The sequence below is a fragment of the Sus scrofa genome, chromosome 1 (assembly GCF_054392235.1).
Source record: "Sus scrofa isolate SSC_HxYL_T2T_F1_AM1 chromosome 1, Sscrofa_HxYL_maternal_Yorkshire_Landrace_v2.0, whole genome shotgun sequence".
NCBI lineage: Eukaryota > Metazoa > Chordata > Mammalia > Artiodactyla > Suidae > Sus > Sus scrofa.
In genome coordinates this window covers 9,153,709-9,174,333 of record NC_139383.1, presented here as the reverse complement: position 1 = coordinate 9,174,333, position 20,625 = coordinate 9,153,709, and the positions used below count along the sequence as shown (strand labels likewise).

Genomic DNA, 20,625 nt, shown 5'->3' with positions numbered 1-20,625 from the left:
CAACCTCACCTTATTACTTTTGAAAAGATAAGTGGGTTGTTGTAATTTGTATCTTCTTGCCGGCTTCTTCGCCTTTCTTGTGCTCAGATACAGCTCTTGTGTTTTGGTAAAACAGACGGTGATGGTAAGTGACTCTGTGCCCTGCTTTCATCTCTCTGCCAAACTCTGAAGTCAAGACTGACTGTCAAAAGCCAGACCTTATCAAGGTCACTTGGAGAAAAAATTGTTGACCGAGTAACAAGTTTGCTTTGCCTCCCATCTCCCCATACCTCGTCACCGCTGTCAGCTCCTCCCGTGTTGTCCTCCTTCGTTGTGGTATTTTGAGTTCCTTGTGCATTTGCATTGACAACGTTTCTTAGAACAAGTTAGCTTTTTCCTTTATATTTTGGTTTGTTTTTCTCATTTGGCCTGTGGAGCAGATAGGAAGGAAAAAGTATGGGCGAGGTGAGAGGCACCTCTTGACTTTGAGAGCATCCTATCACTTACAGAAATGACAGACTTGGTACTTTGTGATACGTCGTGATGCCCAGGGAGGGTACATCTTTGGAGGTCAGTGTCTGAGTATTTTCAGGAATAAGAAATTAGCCCCTTACCAGAATGTAAGAGCTGGGGCTCCCGTATGTGAGTCTTTCCTGTTGACCTGGCTGAATTACGTCTGTCATCTGGGTGGGAGCTTTGAGGACTCGTTAGCCTGACCTCCTCGTTTTTGAGACGAGCATCTGGTGGCTACCAGGCACGTGAAAAGATGCTCAACATCACTAGTTGGAGAAATGCCAATCAAAATGAGCAGTGAGGTATCCCTCACCAGTCAGTATGGCCAGCATCAAAAAATCTACAAATAATAGGAGTTCCTGTTGCGGATTAACAGGTTACGAACCCAACTAGCATCCGTGAAGACCCAGGGTCAATCCCTGGCCTCACTCAGTGGATTAAAGAATCCGGCGTTTCTGTGAGCTGTGGTGTAGGTCACAGATGTGGCTTGGATCTGGCATTGCTGTGGCTGTGGTGGAGGCCAGCACCTGCAGTTCCGATTTGACCCCGAGTTTGGGAACTTCCTGTGCCACAGTGACGGCCTTAAAAAGCAAAAAAAAAAAAAAAAAAAAAAAAAAGTCTACAAATAATAAATGCTGGAGAGGGTGTGAGGAAAAGCGAAGCTTCCCACCCTGTTGGTGCAAATGTAAATTAGCACAAATGTAAATTGGCACAGCCACGATGGAGAACAGTATGGAGGCTTCTTAAAAAACTAAAACTGGAATTGCCATATAACCCAGCAATCCCACTCCTGGGGCTTATATGTGGAAAAGACAAAAACTCTTAATTCGAAAAGATACAGGCCTCCAGTGTCATAGCAGCCTATTTACAATAGCCAAGAGACAGAAGCAACCCAAGTATCCATCACAAATCAATAGACAGAGAGTTGCAGTCATGGCTCAGCAGGTTAAGAACCCAACTAGTATCCATGAGGATTCGGGTTCAATCCCTGGCTTCTCTCATGGGTTAAAGGATCTGATGTTGCTGTAAGGTGCAGTGTAGGTCACGGACACGGCTCAGATCTGGCGTTGCTATGGCTGTGGTGAAGGCCAGCAGCTACAGCTCCAGTTCAACCCCTAGCCTGGGAACTTGCGTATGCTTTGGGTGCAGCCCTAAAAAGAAAAAAGAAAAAAAAAGAATGAATGAGTGGATAAAGAAGATGTGGTGTATGTGTGTATACATAATATGCAGCGGAGTACTACTCATCTGTAAAAAAGAATGAAATCTGCAGCAACATTGATGGACCTAGAGATTATCATACTAAGTGAAGGAAGTCAGAGAAAGGCAAGTATCATATGATATCACTTATATGTGGAATCTTAAAAAATGACACAAATGAACTTATTCACAAAACAGACGCACAGACAGAGAGAGCAAAGTTGTGGTTACCAGAGGGGAAAAGCGGGAGGGATAAATTAGGAGTTTGGGATTAACAGATACATGCGACTACATGTAAACTGGAAACCAGCAAGGACCTACGGTACAGCATAGGCAGCTACACTCAATATATTCAGTATCTCATAATAACCTCTAGTGGTAAGGAGTCCGAAAAAGAGTGTGTGTCATTTTATATTTATATAACTGAATCACCTTGCTGATCCATTTAGCATCTGAAACTAACACAGCATTGTAAACCAGCTGTACTTCAGTTAAAAAAAAAAGAGACAGATAAGCATCTTGGCGAGGTTCCACAGTGGCTGCTGGAGGAGCCTCCCCAAGGCTAGACCCGTACCCACTGCTCAGGTACTGGTCAGTCTCCAGGAGTCCTTTCATCTCTGTGGTTCTGTGCTGTCTTGACAGGATGCGGCAGTGGGGTCTGGAGATGCTGGGAAAACATCTAGTTGGTTCCAGTCGAGTCCTTACGTGTCAGAACTCAGCTGAATCCAGACCTTCCCTAAACTTCCCCTGATGTCTCTGTCCTTAAGTCTCACTCTCACTTCCCACTGTCACCATAGTCCACAAGGGGAACCAGCTCTTCATCCAGCCTCCTCCAAGCTTCGTGGGTGCCTCCTTGTCACAGCAAAGTTTCTCTGTCTGTGCAAGGCTCCCTGGCCACCCAGCCAGGGCCTCCCGCTCAGCAGCGTGCCAGGGTGCAGGCCTCACCCCTTTCTGAACGTCATTTGCTTTAATTTCTTCTTTCCTACTGTGTCTCGTGACATGGAGGACAAGTATGACCTTTTAGTTTATTTGGTATTATTATGGTGAGAGAAACAGTCTCTTGCAATCACCTTCGTCTTAACTAGAAATAGAAGCTCCCCAGGACGAGGTTTTTAAACCTAACAGTGACCTTTCCAGTAATTTCAGAGTCTATTGCTAGATTGTAATACACGCACCCAGACTTGAAGTCTCTCATCACCTGAAGTCACCTGTAAAATTTAGAAACCATTCGGAGCTAAATCACAGAATTTTAAAATAGCGGTTCACTTGTTCTCCTGATTGACGCTGGAAGAGACACAGCTATCACTCGCTATTCACTAAATGGGGTATTATTAGTAGAGGGCACAGGTAACTGAACCAGATGTCTTGGAAAAGGAAAAAAGAGAAGACCATTGATAATCTGGGAAATGAATCCTAAAGCAGTTCTTTGATGACTTTATAATGTAAATAAATCTTCTGGTCTATTACCCACTCTTTACGTTTCAGTAGAATTCATGTGCCTTCAGAATGGTCAGGTTCTCTCCAGAGTTTCATAGTCTGTGTAACTTCAGCCTGAAGCAGCGCAGAGGAAGGGGAGCTGACGAGGCAGAGAGAGGAGGGATGGAGCATGATGTGGCAGCAGTGGGATGAGTTCCCTGCAGTGTCCTGGGCCTCCTGGGTGGAAGGTGACAGAAGTGACCTGTCTCCAAAGTGCCTGCCCGTTTCATCCCCGCAGAACCACAGCTCAGAGAAGCACTGTTTGCCACCTAACGCTTCCTTAATCTTTTCTGCACTTACAGTAGTTATTGGTCAGTACATTATCAAATAGCACTTTCTCAAGGGTTAAAATGACTCGTTTTGTGTTGAATACTTAACACAACCTAACTAAATTCCACTTGCTAAAGATCTTGTTTTTAAAGATCAGCTAGCTTCTCCCCTTGCGAGGAGGATGAAGGTCAGCGCGCTGAGGCGGGTCTGACCCGCCTTCCTTGCTCAGACTGTGCTCTTCCATCTCTCAGTACCGCAGAGGCTCTCCATGGCCGAGGACGCTTCGGATTGTGTCAAGTATGACTTGCCATGCTCCCTCGGTCCGTGGAACAATGCCGAGGTTATTAGCATGGCCTCTGCACACGTCCGAGAGGCATTTCCTAGAGATTATTGTGGAAGTGTAATCGAGTAAAATATGTAAATGTTTATCTCTGGAAGAGGATAAGAATGGGTATAGAAACTAGACTTGTGATTGTTTTGTTTCGTAGATTTGACTTTAGAACCATGTGACTGTTTTACGTAATTATTAGAAAGCAAATTTAAATCACAGTGTAAAATATTCCTAAAAAGCGAAAGCAAAACAGAACAAATGACGTGGTACACCAAGATGACTGCACAGAGAGGGGTTACTTCAGATCACCTTTAAAAATTGTATTCTGACTATCTAGGCTGAGGAGCAGATGTCTTACGGTCAGAAAAACTTAAAATTTTGTTTTCTATAACCACGTAGTTAGCAATGTAATCTTGGTGTTGTTATTCTAAAACTTCTAAAACTATTTTACATATCGTAGGGCAAAGCAAATAGATAACTTTATTACTGTTATTAGGAACTAAGATTTTTTTTAAATGAGAGAGATAAACATAAAAATCAGAAGTCTTAGGACTTCCCTGTTGCTGTCACTCCTGTGGCTTAGCCCACTGCTTGATTTGCTCCCTGGCCCAGGAACTTCTGCATGCCATGGGTGGGGCCAAAAAAAATTTTTTTTATTCTTTAAATATATTAAGAAAAACACTAAAATCCTAAATGTTTTTCCAAAACATCAATGAGTTTATTGTATTTTCCTCTTTTTTTAAAAAAGACAATTTGCCTTGCACTGTTCACTGAAGAGGCCTAGAAACAATTTTCTAGTCCAATAGCAAGAAGCACCCCCAGCACCACTCACATGGCTATTTCTAAACTTTATGTCCTCCTGAAATGAACCAGAGTTCCTAGCAAAAGAACTCAGATGCCAATCTGAAGAGCCTTCCACCGTCCGATGCAGAGAAGATTGAAGCACTAATGGAAACAGAAATTATAGTGGGTTGAAGCATATCAAATATGTTTAAATCCAGACTTGCAAGGACACTTTTCTAAAAAAAAGTGAACCTCAGTTACCTTTGGAGACTGGAAGAGGATCAACTTGTTATTCTGCAAACTGTAAAGAGAAAGAAGTATTTAACCTGCTCTTCCTGTTCCGATACCTCAGGGTAACCCAAACGTTGATAAAGGAAGTTTCTCTGTATAGAAGTATTTTAGCTAATGAAGCAGTGATAGAAGTGGAATAGCACCATTTTGCAAACCTGTTATAATAAGAGATCCAGATGACACAGGGGACAGAGGGCCGTCATCACCCCAGAGACTCGGGCGGCACAACAGACGCCGTACCAAGACAAATGACCCGGTTTCCTCAGCACCTCCCAGAAAGAAGAGTGCAGGGAAAAAAAGAAGGATGGGGGGAAAGGACCCTCAGATACGGGGAACACGTCAGCTCTGTGCCCCGTGGGCCCTCTTTGTATCCTGATTCAAGCAGCCAGCTTGTTTGGAGACACGAGGCAGCTGCACACTAGCTGGACAGCTTCGATCAGGACCAGCTGTCTTGTCTTAGGTGTGAGATTGGTATTGTCCTTTTTATCTGAAGAACCTTTGTCTTTGAGGTGAAATGCATGGACAAAATGTTATATGACCAGTGAAGGGAGAGTTGGGGGTCAGCTAAGAGATGGGATGTTAACTGCGACGTCAGATGATGGGTAGCCGAGGACTCACTACTGTTCTGTAGTTTTTATAAGTTTAAAGTTTTCTATAATAAAATTTTTAAATAAATGAAGAAGAAACATAAATTACAACCACTCACATGCCTCTGATGATTTTCAGGTGAAACAGATCTCAATGATGCAATAACAGAAGCAGGAAAGACCTACGAAGAAATTGCCAGCCTAGTGGCAGAACAGGTATTCATATAACCATACAATTCCGACGAAGATTTTGTGCTACCCAGGGTGGGCGGGATGGGCTGGGGTTGGGGACTGGCACATGCACACTGAGGTACATGGAAAGATTGGCCAACGGGGACCTGCTGCACAGCACAGAGAACTTGGCCAGTTTTTCTGTGATCATCTAGTGGGAAAAGAATCTGAGGGAGAATGGATATGTGTGTGTATGCATGACTGGGCCACTTTGCTGTACCGAAGAAATTATAACAGGCTTGTAAATTAAATGTACTTCAATAAAACTTTTTTTAAAAAGATTTTCATGCTACCCAATCCATATACTTAATTTAAAACCTGTTGTAGGAGTTCCTGCCGTGGCTCAGCAGTAGCGAACCCAACTAGTATCCATGAGGACACAGGTTCTATCCCTGACCTTGCTCAGTGGGTTACGGCTCTGGCGCTGCTGTGAGCTGTGGCGTAGCTCGCAGGTGGGGCTCAGATCCCGAGTTGTTGTGGCGTAGGCTGGCAGCTGCAGCTCCGATTGGACCCCTAGCTTGGGAACCCCCATATGTCACCTATGAGGCCCTAAAAAGCAAAAATAAATAAAATAAAACCTGTTGTAAGACAGACTTTTCAAATGGCTATTGTCTTCTATCCCTGTGTATCTTTGTTAATTACATCTGATAATAGTATTTCTTAGGCTAAGTTAAAGTGATGGATAAAAAAGTCATCAAAGGAATGCAAGTACCTTCCAGTATCGAAGGTTTGGGTCCATTTTTAGCCACCATGGGGCTAGAACGCACAGGAAAAGGCTTCGCTCACGCCCCGTTTGGACCCTCACGTATCCTCCGTGAGCCTTGGTTTCCTGGTAAATGGCCGTGGTAGCCCCGACCTTGCAAGGACCTCAGGACCCGACAGCTGACAAAGGGAGAGCAGCTGGTCCTGTTCCCAGCACAGAGCCGGTTTTGTTACAGCCACGTGGATTTTACTGGAGTCCTTAGAAGCCGAATTTCAGTCACGTTTATAGATAACAAATGAAGTTTTCTGAAGGGGAATAACATCTAAGCTGTCTCAAATTCCTAAATTTAAAAACCTTTTTCAGATGACTTCTTGAAGTACATGTTTGTGTGCGTGTACGTTCAAGTGGCCATAAACTACCGTCCCGATACTTGTTAAAAAAAAAGATAAGTGTTGAAAATTGCATACATACCGTAACTGTTAAAAATGATAATCCAAAAAAGATAATCCGGAAAAATTTTAAAGTTGCCGCTTGTGATTATCAGATTTTTAATGTTTATTCTTGCTGAAATTTAGACATTAAACTGTAACACGTTAGTTGCTTATATGTTAACATACTGTATGAACTAATTTTTTTCCTCACAGTGTGGTATTTTGGGCCACCTCAAAAATATCTGATTTTACCAACCAACCTAAAAATTATTTTACTGTTTTCTTCACAACTGATGATGAGAATACAGAAGTCTTGGGGATGATTTTATAGGGAAACGAGGCTGAGTGCTTGACACTCTGTTGTGTAACGTAGTGCCTGGTGGATTTGGCTGGTACAGTCCTCAGACAGAGCAGGGGTCCTTGTTTGCCCCAATTCCTCCGTCAGGAATAACCAGTCTGCGTCTTCTTACAGCCCAAGAAAGACCTCCACTTCCTGATGGAATGTAACCATGAGTATAAAGGGTTCCTCGGCTGCTTCCCTGACATCATCGGCACTCACAAGGTAACGAGATCCCTCAAGTTCACGGATGACGTCCCGGGTGCATCGGGGCCGGGTGCACGGCCGCCTGGATGTGCCCCTCTCCCCTTGCAGCCCCCCCCCCGCCCCCCCCCGTCAGGAGCAGCTTTCTGAGAGCAGCCGGCACTGCTGCAAGTGCTGTAATAGTGACGTCCCCTAAAGCGCTGAGCGACATGGGGTGTGTCGGAGTGTCTTTTGTTCTATAAAAAGATGATTCCGGAGTTCCCGTCGTGGCGCAGTGGTTAACGAATCCGACTAGGAACCATGAGGTTGCGGGTTCGGTCCCTGCCCTTGCTCAGTGGGTTAACGATCCGGCGTTGCCGTGAGCTGTGGTGTAGGTTGCAGACGCGGCTCGGATCCCGAGTTGCTGTGGCTCTGGCGTAGGCCGGTGGCTACGGCTCCAATTCACCCCCTGGCCTGGGAACCTCCATATGCCTCGGGAGCGGCCCAAAGAAATAGCAAAAAAAGACAAAAAAAAAAAGGATGATTCCGAGGGAGCTGAATGTATGAGAGCTCGTCCTTTATGGAGGCGCCCAGGCGTGGTGTTTGGTCTTCAAGGCGGGGTCAGGCGTGATCCTTCCCCATCTATGAGCGAGACTCTGCCGCTGCCTGGAAGCTTCTCAAAGGTGCCTTCCTGTCCAGATGAAATAAGATGTTCTGTCTCTGAGCCAGAGAAGGGTTTCCTAATTTAAATTAAAACGGTTGGAGTTCCCGTCACGGCTCAGTGGTTAACGAATCCAACTACAAATCATGAGGTTGCGGGTTCGATCCCTGGCCTTGCTCAGGGGTTAACCGTTAAGGATCCGGCGTTGCCGTGAGCTGTGGTGTGGGTCACAGACAGGGCTCGGATCCCGCGTTGCTGTGGCTGTGGTGTAGGCTGGCGGCTACAGCTCTGATTAGACCCCTAGCCTGGGAACTTCCTAGAGCTCGGCCCTAGAAAAGACAAAAAAAAAAATTTAAATGGTCAATACTGATTTTCTATGTTTCTATTCATAAAAAGGGAACTATAGTTCTCATCACAAGGGGTTTTTTTTTAATTTTTTTATTTTTGTCTTTTTTGTCTTTTGTTGTTGTTGTTGCTATTTCCTGGGCCGCTGCCACGGCATATGGAGGTTCCCAGGCTAGGGGTTGAACCGGAGCTGTAGCCACCGGCCTACGCCAGAGCCACAGCAACGTGGGATCCGAGCCGCGTCTGCAACCTACACCACAGCGCACGGCAACGCCAGATCGTCAACCCACTGAGCAAGGGCAGGGACCGAACCCGAAACCTCATGGTTCCTAGTCGGATTCGTTAACCACTGCGCCACGACGGGAACTCCCACAAGGGGTTTTTTTTAAACTAAATAAAAGATTGGTTTGAGGTGTCCTCAGATTTTGACTCTGGTTTATTTTTCTCTCCTTTCAAAATCTGTATGGCCTCAGACCCGTGGGCATTTTATCGGCTGTTGTACTCTAGGATGGTGTGACATACTTGGATTTATTGAGAGAATCCCTACAAAGCTGGTCTCCCACCCTCATAACCCTGGCATGGGGGCAGTCTAGCATCCAGCTTTACGGTGGAGGCGTGGTGCAGGGGGAGCAGAGGGAAATAAGCTTTGTGCGGCTTCAGAGAACTTGGCATAAAACTCAGGACTCTTCTTTACGCACTGGCACAGCGTGGACACGCACGTGTTTCCCTGGCCTGGCTGTTGTGACTCGTGCTGCAGTGGCCATGGGAGGGCAGCTGTCTCTTCAAGACAGTGATTTTGCTTTCTTGCTGAGAATTGGAATTGCTGGGAGAGTAGGTCTTAAAAATTCTCATCATGAGAGAAAAACGCCTGTGAGTCTCAGGGGATAGATGTGAACATGCTTTTGCCGTAGTAGTCACTCTGCTCTGTGATACACATGCAAATACATGTCACATTCGCTCTGCTGTGCACCTTGAAGTCATAGAGCGGTGTTTGTCAGTTATATCCCAGGAAAACCAGGTGGATAAAATCGTTAAAATCTCAGTTATTGAAAGACTCAGAACAGTGAGCTCGGGCCTGCGGTTGGAGCTCTGGCAGGCAGCCTGACTTGGGCGTGAGCGTCGAGGTCTTCTATCCAGGCCGCTTCGGTGGCTGCACCTTGTCATGCTGCGGCCGTGGACGTGTCGGCAACTTTCACAGCTGTTTCCATCTAAGCGTTGATTTTAGATTAATTCAGGCTTCTTACCAAAGTCACAGTAAAGCTTAGGGTCAGTGCACTTAAGCACCAGCCTATGAAATACTCTGTGATAGACACAGTGCCTGTGCACGTGTGCTAGACTGTCTCTGATGATGTCCCAGGGAGTTCCCACTGGGGCACAGTCTCTGTGGCATTGGTGACTCAATCCCCAGGCTGGCACAGTGGGTTAAGGATCTGGTATTGCCACAGCTGTGGTTTAGGTTGAAAATGCAGGTTGGATTCAGTCCCTGGCCAGGGAACTTCCATATGCTGTGAATGCAACTGAAAAGAAAAAAAAAAAAAAAAAAAAAATGACATCCTAAACCTAGTGCCTGTTCTCTTATGTGCTGCTCTTATCATGGCAATGGCTTGTAAATATTACAGAATTAGAGTGCTAGTTAGTTTTCTGCTTTGTTTTGGCATAAAATTAGAGATTTTACCTTAGTTATAGTTTGAGAGAATAGCAGCCTTTTTGTTCCCGAGTGACTTAGAGGAAGTTACATGCTTTCCTTCTGTTTTTATTTTGTGGGGACATTTTCCTATTTAGTAACAAGTCAATTATAGAATATGGTAGCTTTGTTATATTTTAAACTAATGACTAATTTTTTTAGATAGGTTTTATTAATGCCACTAATTTTATATTTCACAGGGAGCAATAGAAAAAGTGAAAGAAAGTGATAAGCTGGTTGCAACTAGTAAGATCACCCCACAGGACAAACAGAACATGGTGAAACGCGTTGGCACGATGTCTTATGCATTGCAAGGTAAGACAAGAGGTCCATGCGCAGCTAGTGGAGATTTTTTTCCCTAGCAAGTTTTCTGTTTTCCTTGTTGGAGAGAAATTCAAATGTGAACAGCAGTGAAACTAATTAGAACTGATTTAAAATATCTTCATAAGCCTCTTGTTTGCAGGATCTCAGTGTTAATGAAAAGCTTTAGTATTTATTTACTTTTTCACACATTTACCTGACATAACCATGAATGACAGCTTGATTACACTTGACCCTGGGAGTTCCCGTTGTGGCTCAGCGGAGACGAATCTGACTAGTTTCCATGAGGACGCAGGTTTGATCCCTGGCCTTGCTCGGTGGGTTAACGATCCGGTGTTGCCATGAGCTGTGAGGTAGGTCGCAGACATGGCTTGGATCCCAAGTTGCTGTGGCTGTGGGGTAGGCCAGTGGCTCTATCTCCAATTCAACCCCTAGCCTGGGAACTTCCCTATGCCAGGGGTTTGGCCCTAAAAAAACAAAAACAAAAACCTGTACCTCGATTAAACCTCAGAGAACTTGGAGATTCCTTTTATGACCTTCAGCAGCAGCCCCATCCTAACACTGTGTTAGATCCAGAGTTCAGCTTTGAGCAGCACGTAACCTCCAGGCCCCGATGTCATAGAATATGAAGGGAGTTTGGACAGAGCATTTTGGGCATAGTTTGACTGTTAGTAAAAAGAAGACAGTTTATTTTAGTGTTTTTCGGCAGACAGGGACAATGAACGGAGTTGTCCTGTGGCTACAACATACATGGCAGAGGAGGAGGGGTCGGCTGTTTCTAGAGGGCACAAAACATGCACACAGACAACGGCACCAGATTGGATGATTGGCCTTCGGGAATAAACACACTTGCAGGTTGTTGGGGGTGGGGGTGGGATTCTGGTCATTGTGGGGGGCCTTGAAAGCCAAGAGTCTAGAGTTACTGTGGGCATTAAGAAGACAATTAAGGAGTTCCCATCGTGGCGCAGTGGTTAACGAATCCGACTAGGAACCATGAGTTTGCGGGTTCGGTCCCTGCCCTTGCTCAGTGGGTTAAGGATCCGGCGATGCTGTGAGCTGTGGTGTAGGTTGCAGACGTGGCTCGGATCCCGCGTTGCTGTGGCTCTGGCGTAGGCCGGTGGCTACAGCTCTGATTCAACCCCTAGCCTGGGAACCTCCATATGCCTCGGGAGCGGCCCAAGAAATAGCAACAACAACAAAAAGACAAAAGACAAAAAAAAAAAAAAAAAAAAAAAAGACAATTAAAAGGTGCTCAAGGGAGAAGGTTTGCGGGGGCGGCGGGGATGCAAACTGGGGGTTGACATCAGCCCCCTCAACCAGAGACCGGGCTCCTGCCATCTGAGCTTTTGAGGGCCCAGAGAAGATGAGGTGCTGTGTGGGGGCTTTTCCAAGGGACAGCCGTCAGGACCAGGGAAGTAGTGGGAGAAGAGAAGAAGGTGAAAGATTTTGCCAGAACTGGGGCCACTCGGGCGGACCGGGACGCCTGATTGAAGCTTTGGGCTTTGAAGGGTTTTAAATGGGGAAGTTGGTTTTGAACTTATGTTTGAGGTCATCCAAACAGATAAATGAGAAGCTTTGTACAACTTCAGATAACAACGTAAAACTCCAAACAATGAGCTTTTTGTAGGAATTTATGCCAGCCGTTGGCTTTGTAGGCGCAGAGAATAAGGGGAAAGCGGGTGGAGCACTGATGGGGCCTCTCCGGGGTCTCCAGTGGCAACTGGTGGGGGGGGGGGGCGCCTGCTGAGAGGCGGATTTTGAGAAGGGCCTCATCTGCTGAATCCATGTATTCTGCAAAGATGAGGGGGGCCTCCGACTCCTGCCTGGTGAGAGGCTGAGTTCCAGCAGCCCTGCTTCTCAGCGGCATGAAGCTCCACTCCGAAGGAAGAGGGCCTCCTGTGTGGCTCCCTCCTCTGCCCAGCCTTTCAGAGGCACCTGATAAAGCCACCTGGACGGCCTCTGGGCAACGGGATGTGGCAGGGCCCAGCGGGAGCCTCAATAGGTCCCTGTAAACAGACTCTGCACCTTCTGCACTGCAGTCCTGTGTAGACGGCAGGACCGAGCTGGTTTCCTGCTCAAATGGTGGTCGCTCTTTGGGTGAGGATCTGTGTTGGGCTTTAGAGGATTTCACATGCAAATCAGCACTAATCACCCATCTCCTGGAAAGTCGTTTGCCATTAGCTATTCCCATTGTTCATCTAGCCTCTTTAAAACATTTTTTCTGGAACTGGCACAGGCCAACCTGATTAAACCCAGTTGATGATCCGTCAGAACAGGGCAGAGACACAGGGTGGTCCCACGGGGTGGTGGGAGCTGATCGCTCTCTTGCTTTGGTTGTAGCCGAGATGAATCACTTCCACAGTAACCGGATCTATGACTACAACAGTGTCATCCGCCTGTACCTGGAGCAGCAGGTGCAGTTCTACGAGACGGTGAGTTGCCAAGCGGCCGCCAGGCCTCTGCCTACATGGGGTGGGGGGGGGGGGAGCAGGATCCCTGCTCTCTTGCTTTGACTCTGGGAAGTCAAGTAATAAAGCAAAGGAGGCTAAATAGTCAGCAGGGGGGGTTCCTAATCTCTTTTCATCACCTCTGCCTTCTCCTTTTGAACAACACTGGGTTAAAAAAGGGTATGTTTGGGTTTGTTTGTTTTTTTTAACAAGAAAGGGTATTAGATGCTGGATGTGGGGCCCCAAGAAGCCCTTATTGTGTGGTCCCATCCCCCCGCCCCGCGCTCAGGAACACTGTGAATGAGGTTAGGTCACCCTGCCGCCCACAGGCTCCCAGCTGGGGAAGGAGCCTGGCACCGCTCAGGCGGCACAGGCCGGCTTTGTTGGAGAGTGGGGTCTTTGCAGTTGAACCAAAGGAACTGCAGAAAGAGAACTAAAAGGAGAGGGAGAGGGAGACCTTAGTTTCATGCGGGAACCGGTAATGAAAGTGGAAACACGTGGCCTCCGCAGAGCGGTTTGTCGTTTGCCAGAGTGTGTAGCGTGTAAATGGGAACGTGGACCCCAAGACGGGTTCGGTGGCTTTACCATCGACCACGTGCTGGCTGCCGAGCGGCTTCCGCAGTTTCCCGCTCTTTCCGTGGTATCATCTCCTGTGTGTTCAGGGACAGTGGTGGGCAAGCCCCAGTTGTAGGCCCTCGCCTGTGTCGTCTCTGGGTGCTCACCGCCCGTCCTCAGCAGGGAGCCGCGCTGACCTGCTCCGTGCACATTGTCGGTTGTGGCTGGAAACAGCTGGTCTCAGGGACAAGGTGAGGGTGCGACCTGTCTCCATGCTGTGGGGCAGCGGCGGAGCCTGGTCGGGGGCTGCTGGTCCCCCGAGGCTCAGGACTGCACAGATGCCCGGGAAGGCTGCGGAGTGGGCCCAGCGCAGAGACCCGGTCCCCCAGCTCCCTGAGGGCAGGCGGAGGGGCTGCAGATGCTGCTCCGGGAGAGGCCAGGTTCGTCGCCTGCCACGGGAAGGAGTGGCCTTCCTGCCACCCAGGAGCCCCCGCCAGCAGCCCGCCCCCGGGGTTGAGGGGGTCTCTGCACTGCCTGGTGCTGGAAGGGTCTGGGGGCCCAGACCAGTTAAAATATTGGAATTTTGCTAATGTTTAACTCATAAGAGATGGAAATAGGAGAGTCACTGACGTCACAGCTGGAGTGACACAGTTGTGTTTCTCCCCAGATCGCGGAAAAGCTGAGGCAGGCCCTCGGCCGCTTCCCGGTGATGTAGGCGCGGACAGCACGTCAAGACACGCTGCCGAAGTGCTTCTTCCTGACTTGGGGCAATGCAATGTAATTTTTTTTTCCCTCATCCAAAAAACAGAAAAGAAAACCAAAAAGAAACAGTTGAAAAAATGGCATTTACTTTGTAAACCAGCCTAAATGCATCAGTTATTTAGGGATATTCTTCTTTTGTTCCTTCCACATCCATCGCCTAAGCCGGTGGAAGTTGTCTATTTTTGGAAAGTACTTAAAGTCAGCAGAATTTTGAAGGGAAAATTAGGGATTTCCCTCACTGATATTTTACATAAAATTTTAATTTATGAATCACCCATGATCTTCTAGTCCTTACCCAATGTCAGATTACTAATTGCTTTCTTAAAAATATGAAATATGCAGAATAAAAAATATATGTTTGTATATTTTTATAACTCTTTCTAGCCCTTTGGGATTCCTGTCTATTTAGGAAAACCCACATGCCTTTCACTGACATATTTATGACTCAGGAGGGAGGAAGCAGAGGGGCTCTTGGGGCCCGGCCCGGCACCCCAAGTCCCAGTGGGTGGGCCGCCCATGTCCCTTCAGAGGACCTGGCTGGGCAGGAGCCCAGGATCAGCTCCCCGGCCCGCTGCCCGCCTCCCACCCCGCAGAGTTTCTGAAGGGCCTCAGCCTGCGCCCGGGCAGGGCGTGCTGGGCGCTGGAAGACTCCCCGCAGGGAGCCCCTGCTCCCAGGGCAGGAGCGGCCTGTGACCTGCGTGCTGGAAGCCTGCTCCTCGGGGCCACTGCCCCCCACTCGCTTTCATCTCGGCGCTGGGGCCGAGTCGCGGTGAGGAGTGCGGGGAAAGCACCGTTGGCGATTTGCGTGACTGTCGAGGAGCCGGCCTTTGCCCGAAGAGCAAGGCGCGGGTTGGAGGAGCCGCCCGTCCCCAGCAGGGGGCGCGTCGAGGGGCCGATGCGGAGGCCGCCGGCCTGCCCTGCGCGCAGCAGCCCCCAGCCTGGCGTCGGAGAAGGAGCGCAGAGTCGGCGCCCGACTGTGTCCCACGCGGCAGACCCTCGTCCCCACCGCTAGGACGTCGCCGAGGGGCACAAAGCAAACCTCGCAGACACGCGCCTCCCGCGGACGCCCCGTCCTCCACAGCGGCCTTACTGCATCGTCCCGTCCCCCCCCCCCCCCCCCCCCGCGCTTTCACTTTTCTGACCGATTGGTTATATTCTAGAAAATGGCAATTTTGGGCCAGCACAAAAAAAGTGACACCAAAAACTAAGTAGAAGTGGAAAGCAAATGAGAACGTCTTGTTCTTCAGTATCACGGGTTTTTGTTCCTGTTTTATAAGTAATTTTCCCCACTTGATTTTTCTTTTATAAAAACTCATAGAGCAGTGTTTATGATACAGCCATTTAATATATGTACAAATTGTAAAGAATATGTATAAATGTTTTACACAAATGTAAGAGCATGTAGAAGCCAACATATATAAATAAATTGTTAAAAAAACTGTACAGTAAATTCTCAAGCACTTTTTCAAGACACTTGTTGGTGTTTTTGTGTGATTTTTGGGGGGAGGAGGGAATGGTTGTTTCTTGTTGCCAGCTGCTGAAGAGAGTCCAGGTAGTGAGTTTTTCCCCAATACTTATTTCTCCTGACATGAATTAATAATTCTAATTCCTTATCAATCCTGGAATCATGTCCCAGTCACCCGAAGAGCTGTGAGGAAACAGACCGACGCCCAGCGTGTTAGGGTCTCTAGAGAGACGACCTACAGGCTGAGCGTGTGTCTTCACGCCTCAAGTGGTCTTACTCTTCTGGACACCCTGTAACAATTCTGTGCTGTAAAAACCTTACATGCCACGGTAAGAGAATAAGGGGAAAAACAAAGGTATTTGCTTCATACACACACATGCTGAACAAAATAAGGAAGTATTCATGACAGAGTGCTCGTCTCTGTGTGTCACGTCACGGCTGGTGTTTGTACCCACCTTACTCCACGACCCCTTCCACGGTCGCTTGGCCTTCGGCAGGTGCCCGCGGTTATGGTTCTTTCCCTGGAGGGATGACTCAGACCTTCTCTCCTGAAGAGACTGGGCCGTTTGTATTCCTGTTGCTGCAGGTGGCATTATTTCACTCTCTTTCATGGCTGAGTAATATTCCTGCATGTGTGTGTCACACCTTTACCCACCCCTCTGTGTGTGAACATTAGGTGGCTTCCGTGTCTTGGCTGTCGTGAATAGTGCTGCTGTGAACATCCAGGTGCATGTGTCTTTTCATGTTAGTTTTCTCTGGATATATGCGCAGGAGTGGGATTGCTGGTCACATGGTGACAGTTTAGTTTTTCAGGAGGCTCCATACTGTGCATATTCCCGCCTGAAGTGAGTTGTGGTTTCTGTTGACCCTGGTCTCAGGGGCTGGGACCATGAAGAGATGCCCTAAGCCATCTCCTTAGACATGCTCCCCTGACCTTTCCCCCAGGGTGGAGTGGGGTCCACTCTCCCCTTGGGCAGCGGCAGCCTCACCAGCCAGCACAGCAGCTCCCTTCTTTCCTCTTGATTCCAGGACACAAGAGCCAAAGTGGCTGGGTGGCCGTGCCAGCTTCCAGTTCAGTGGAATCATTGCTGTGCCTTCAGGTGGGAGCATTTCTGACTTTAGAATTAATACCTATAGACCAGCAGAGGGACAGGAATTGATATTTTGTTAGTCACCCGAGGTGGCAGTGTAAACTGATGCGGCCTCTATGGAGAACGGTATGGAGATTATCATACTGACTGATGTGAAGGCAGACAGAGGAAGACAAGTGGTGTATGATGCCATTTATGTGAGTAATCTAAAAAATGATAGAAATGAATTTACTTACAAAACAGACACATAAAAAACAAACTTGGAGTTCCCGGTGTGGCTCAGTGATAACAAACCTGACTAGCATCCGTGAGGTTTGGGTTCCATCCCTGGCCTCGCTCAGTGGGGTAAAGATCTGGTGTTGCTGTGAGCTGTGGTGTGGGTCGCATACACGGTTTGGATCCCATGTTGCTGTGGCTGTGGTGTAGGCTGGCAGCTGTGGCTCCAGTTCAGCCCCTATCCTGGGAACTTGCATATGCTGTGGATATGGCCCTAAAAAGAGAAAAAAAATTACAGAAAACCCCACAAACTCATGGTTACCAGAAAGGAAAGAGGGAGGAGGAATAAATTAGAATATATGACCCTCCATAAAACAAACAGCCAGGGCCTATTGTACCGCATAGGGCACTAAACTCAGGAGCCTGTGATAACCTCTAACGGAAAAGAATGGACAAGAATCTGAGGATGTGTGTGTGTACACACGTACGTGTGTATATATGTGTAAATGAATCGCTGTGCTACCTGAAACTAACACATTTTAAATCCACTGTAATTCAGTCACAAAATTTTTTTAGGGAGTTGTGGCCCAGAGGAACCAAATCTGACTCGTATCCACGAGAATGCTGGTTCGATCCCTGGCCTCGTTCAGTGGGTCAGGGATCCAGCGTTGCTGTGAGCTGTGGTGTAGGTCGCAGATGCAGCTCGGATCCTTTGTTGCTGTGGCTGTGCTGTAGGCTGGCACCTGCAGCTCCAGTTCCACCCCTAGCCTGGGAACCTCCATATGCTGTGCGTGCAGCCCTAAAAAATTTTTTTTAATTAAAAGAATGTTTTAAAAGAATTGATAGGTAATCAAGGTCAGGCCGTTTCTGCTTGCAAGGAAAGTGAGCAGCCAGGTGCACTGGTCCAGGCTCCGCCCTCTGAGAGGATTTCCATGGCCTTGTCCTTCAGGGTGTCCAGGGAGGGGCTGTGGGGCTGCCTCTGACCGCTTGGGGGCAGTGTCTGCATACCAGGCAGAACCCTCTGTGAGCCAGGCCCAGGCTTCCTTCCTTCCTTCCTCTTCAGTGTATCATAGGAGCTCCCCTGAGGCAGTAGGTGTGTCTGCGAGGAGAAGGCAGCTTAGTGGGAGTGGGGACCATGGCATTTGGGCCACTTCCTTGTGTAACTTGAATTTTCCTGACCTGCTCGGGCTGGATCACATATGTACCATATAGGTTTCATTTGATGACAGAGCGTTACTGTGCACCCCCAATGTTGTGGCTGATGGGTCAGCGAACACCGAGGTCCTAGTGGGCAGCTGAGGTCACACGGTGACTTGCTGGCCCCTGGTTAAGCCTTCAGTCTGTCCTCAGGCCCAGTAGCAGGCCAAGAGCTGTTTCTGAAGGGGGAGTAGCTGTCTGGGGAGGATGGCAGGGCTTTGCTGGAAAACCCTAAGGGGCTGCACTGAGATTCATCTGCCAGAGGCTCCAGACAGCCGCCTTTTCTGCCAGTGATGCTTCAGGCACCGTTGGATCTGCTGGATCACGTGGTCTGGGCAGCAGAGCAGGTCACGTGGCAACCTGACCTGTGAGGAGCCTTGTATTCTGGGGCCCACTCAGAATATTTGGGCTCGGGTGACCTGGTCAAGTTGACATAAATTAACCACACAGTGTCCACCTCCCATTTATCCTGATTTACTTGGTCTGAGGAAGGAGGCCAGGAAAACGAGAGGATTCTCAGAAGAGGAGGTGACATGAGAGCATCGAAATAATGTTAGATAACAGGGAGCCAGGAACCGTAAAGGGAGCTTGAAAGGAAGGGAAAATGCATCCATGGATGTTGGTATCTGGACGATTCTCCCTCAGCTGAAGAAAATGTAGTGGCTGATGTATGCGTCCCTCCCTGTGGATTCAGACCTACATGGGGATAGTCTGATTTTTAATTATTTATATCAGCCTTTAGCTACCACAGAAGAGCTTTCATTATAGAACAATTTATCTTTTTTTTTTTTTTTTTTTTTTTTTTTGCCATTTCTTGGGCCGCTCCCGCGGCATATGGAGGTTCCCAGGCTAGGGGTCTAATCGGAGCCGTAGCCGCCAGCCTACGCCAGAGCCACAGCAACGCGGGATCCGAGCCGCGTCTGCAACCTACACCACAGCTCACGGCATCGCCGGATCCTTAACCCACTGAGCAAGGGCAGGGACCGAACCCGCAACCTCATGGTTCCTAGTCGGATTCGTTAACCACTGCGCCACAACGGGAACTCCCACAATTTATCATTTTTAAGAATCTTGGCGTTCCCGTCGTGATGCAGCAGAAATGAATCTGACTAGGAACCATGTGGTTGTGGGTTCGATCCCTGGCCTCTCTCCGTGGGTTAAGGATCCAGTGTTGCCGTGAGCTGTGGCGTAGGTCACAGATGCGGCTCAGATCTGATGTTGCTGTGGCTGTGGTGCAGGCCAGCAGCTGTGGCTCCAATTGGACCCCTAGCCTGGGAACTTCCATATGCTGCAGGGACAGCCCTAAAAAGGACAAAAGACCAAAAAAAAAAAAAAAAAAGAATCTGACAATGTAAAAATAGTAGAAAAGGATCTAGATCAAAGAGGTGAAGGCACAGTGGAGGAAAAGTCCAGTCTACTTAAGCATGTGACACCGGTTGCCCATCCCCAGAGGTAGCAGGTCCAGGAAGTCCAGGGTTGGCAGGTGTGGGCGCATCGAGAAAGACAACGCACACAGGTATTGGATGGAACAGAGATGGGGCGAGATCAGCTTCAGTGAGTGAGCCCCACGGCCCGTGGGAGATGGTCTGTAGCCACCCTTCTCCTGCAGCACGAGACCCCACCCCTCCTCGCCGGGAACAAATAAGCAGTGAGATTGACCTGGTGCTTAAGCAGAAGAAAGAAGTACACACCAAGTCTGGACCAGGGTAAGACACTCCCCGGTGAAGACACAGGCCCGCACGGGCCGGGGGGCTCTTAAGTGCCGTGAGCGGGGATGCCCCGGCCTCCCTCTTTGGAGGCCGTGCGGGGGTGGGAAGAGCGGCCCGTGACACTGCCCTTCCCCACACTCCTGGTCCACAGCCTCAGTGGAGGGACTCAGCAGGTCCCGTCTGAAGGCTGGGAATCCGAACTGGTAATGTCTATTATTTAAAGTAGTAAGAGCACTCAAGCAACTGCTTTTATGGCTGAGTCGTTACTGAAGGCAACTGGAGACACTAATGAGGAAGGTACTTTTTCTTGTGTGTGTTTAATTTTTTCAGCCTCTTTGATTTAAAATCCTGTTCTCCGAGAAAGTAAAGAGAATTTGAATTCCTTTCCCAAGGGTCTCTTGACTCTAGCTGGATTTGCCGACTGTGCCACGAATGCAGAGTCCTCACAGAAGTAAATGAAAATTATCCAGGCTCCTTCTCAGGACTCTGCAGCAACCGTCCTTGGTGGATGGGGTAAGGTCTTCAGGGAAGAAGAGCAGGCGAGCTTACTGTTTGCTAGAAAATGCAGGTTTCCAGGCTCTGGGTTCCTTGCCTGTCATAGAAACCACTGCATGAGCAGGCACCCCTCGGGGGCCCCCCCTGGTTGCCCCTGATGGACTTTCAAGAGCAGGGGGAGGGCAGGGGGCCACGGGCAGGTAGGGGTGTAATCGAGTTACCCCTTTTCCCAGACTCAGGAGTCTCATTTTCCTGTGGTGTCTGTGGAACATACAGACAAATGTATTTGCTAAATAGAACAAAATGAAATCTCAGACCCAGGAGTTCCCATTGTGGCTCAAAAGTAATGAACCCAACTAGTATCC

General features: G+C 48.4%; 1 protein-coding gene across 4 annotated transcripts in view; it reads left to right on the top strand.

Moving 5' to 3' along the window:
* SNX9 (sorting nexin 9) overlaps window positions 1-15,560 on the top strand; it is a 111,154-nt gene extending 95,594 nt beyond the window's left edge. For all 4 annotated transcript variants that reach the window (XM_085022972.1, XM_003353171.5, XM_085022955.1 and 1 more), the window contains 5 exons: window positions 5,567-5,643; window positions 7,265-7,354; window positions 10,203-10,317; window positions 12,664-12,755; window positions 13,993-15,560. In XM_085022972.1, coding sequence (XP_084879098.1) covers window positions 5,567-5,643; window positions 7,265-7,354; window positions 10,203-10,317; window positions 12,664-12,755; window positions 13,993-14,040 — 422 coding nt within the window. In that variant the 3' untranslated portion in view covers window positions 14,041-15,560. The remainder of the gene's footprint in view (window positions 1-5,566; window positions 5,644-7,264; window positions 7,355-10,202; window positions 10,318-12,663; window positions 12,756-13,992) is intronic.
* Window positions 15,561-20,625: the final 5,065 nt, after the last annotated feature.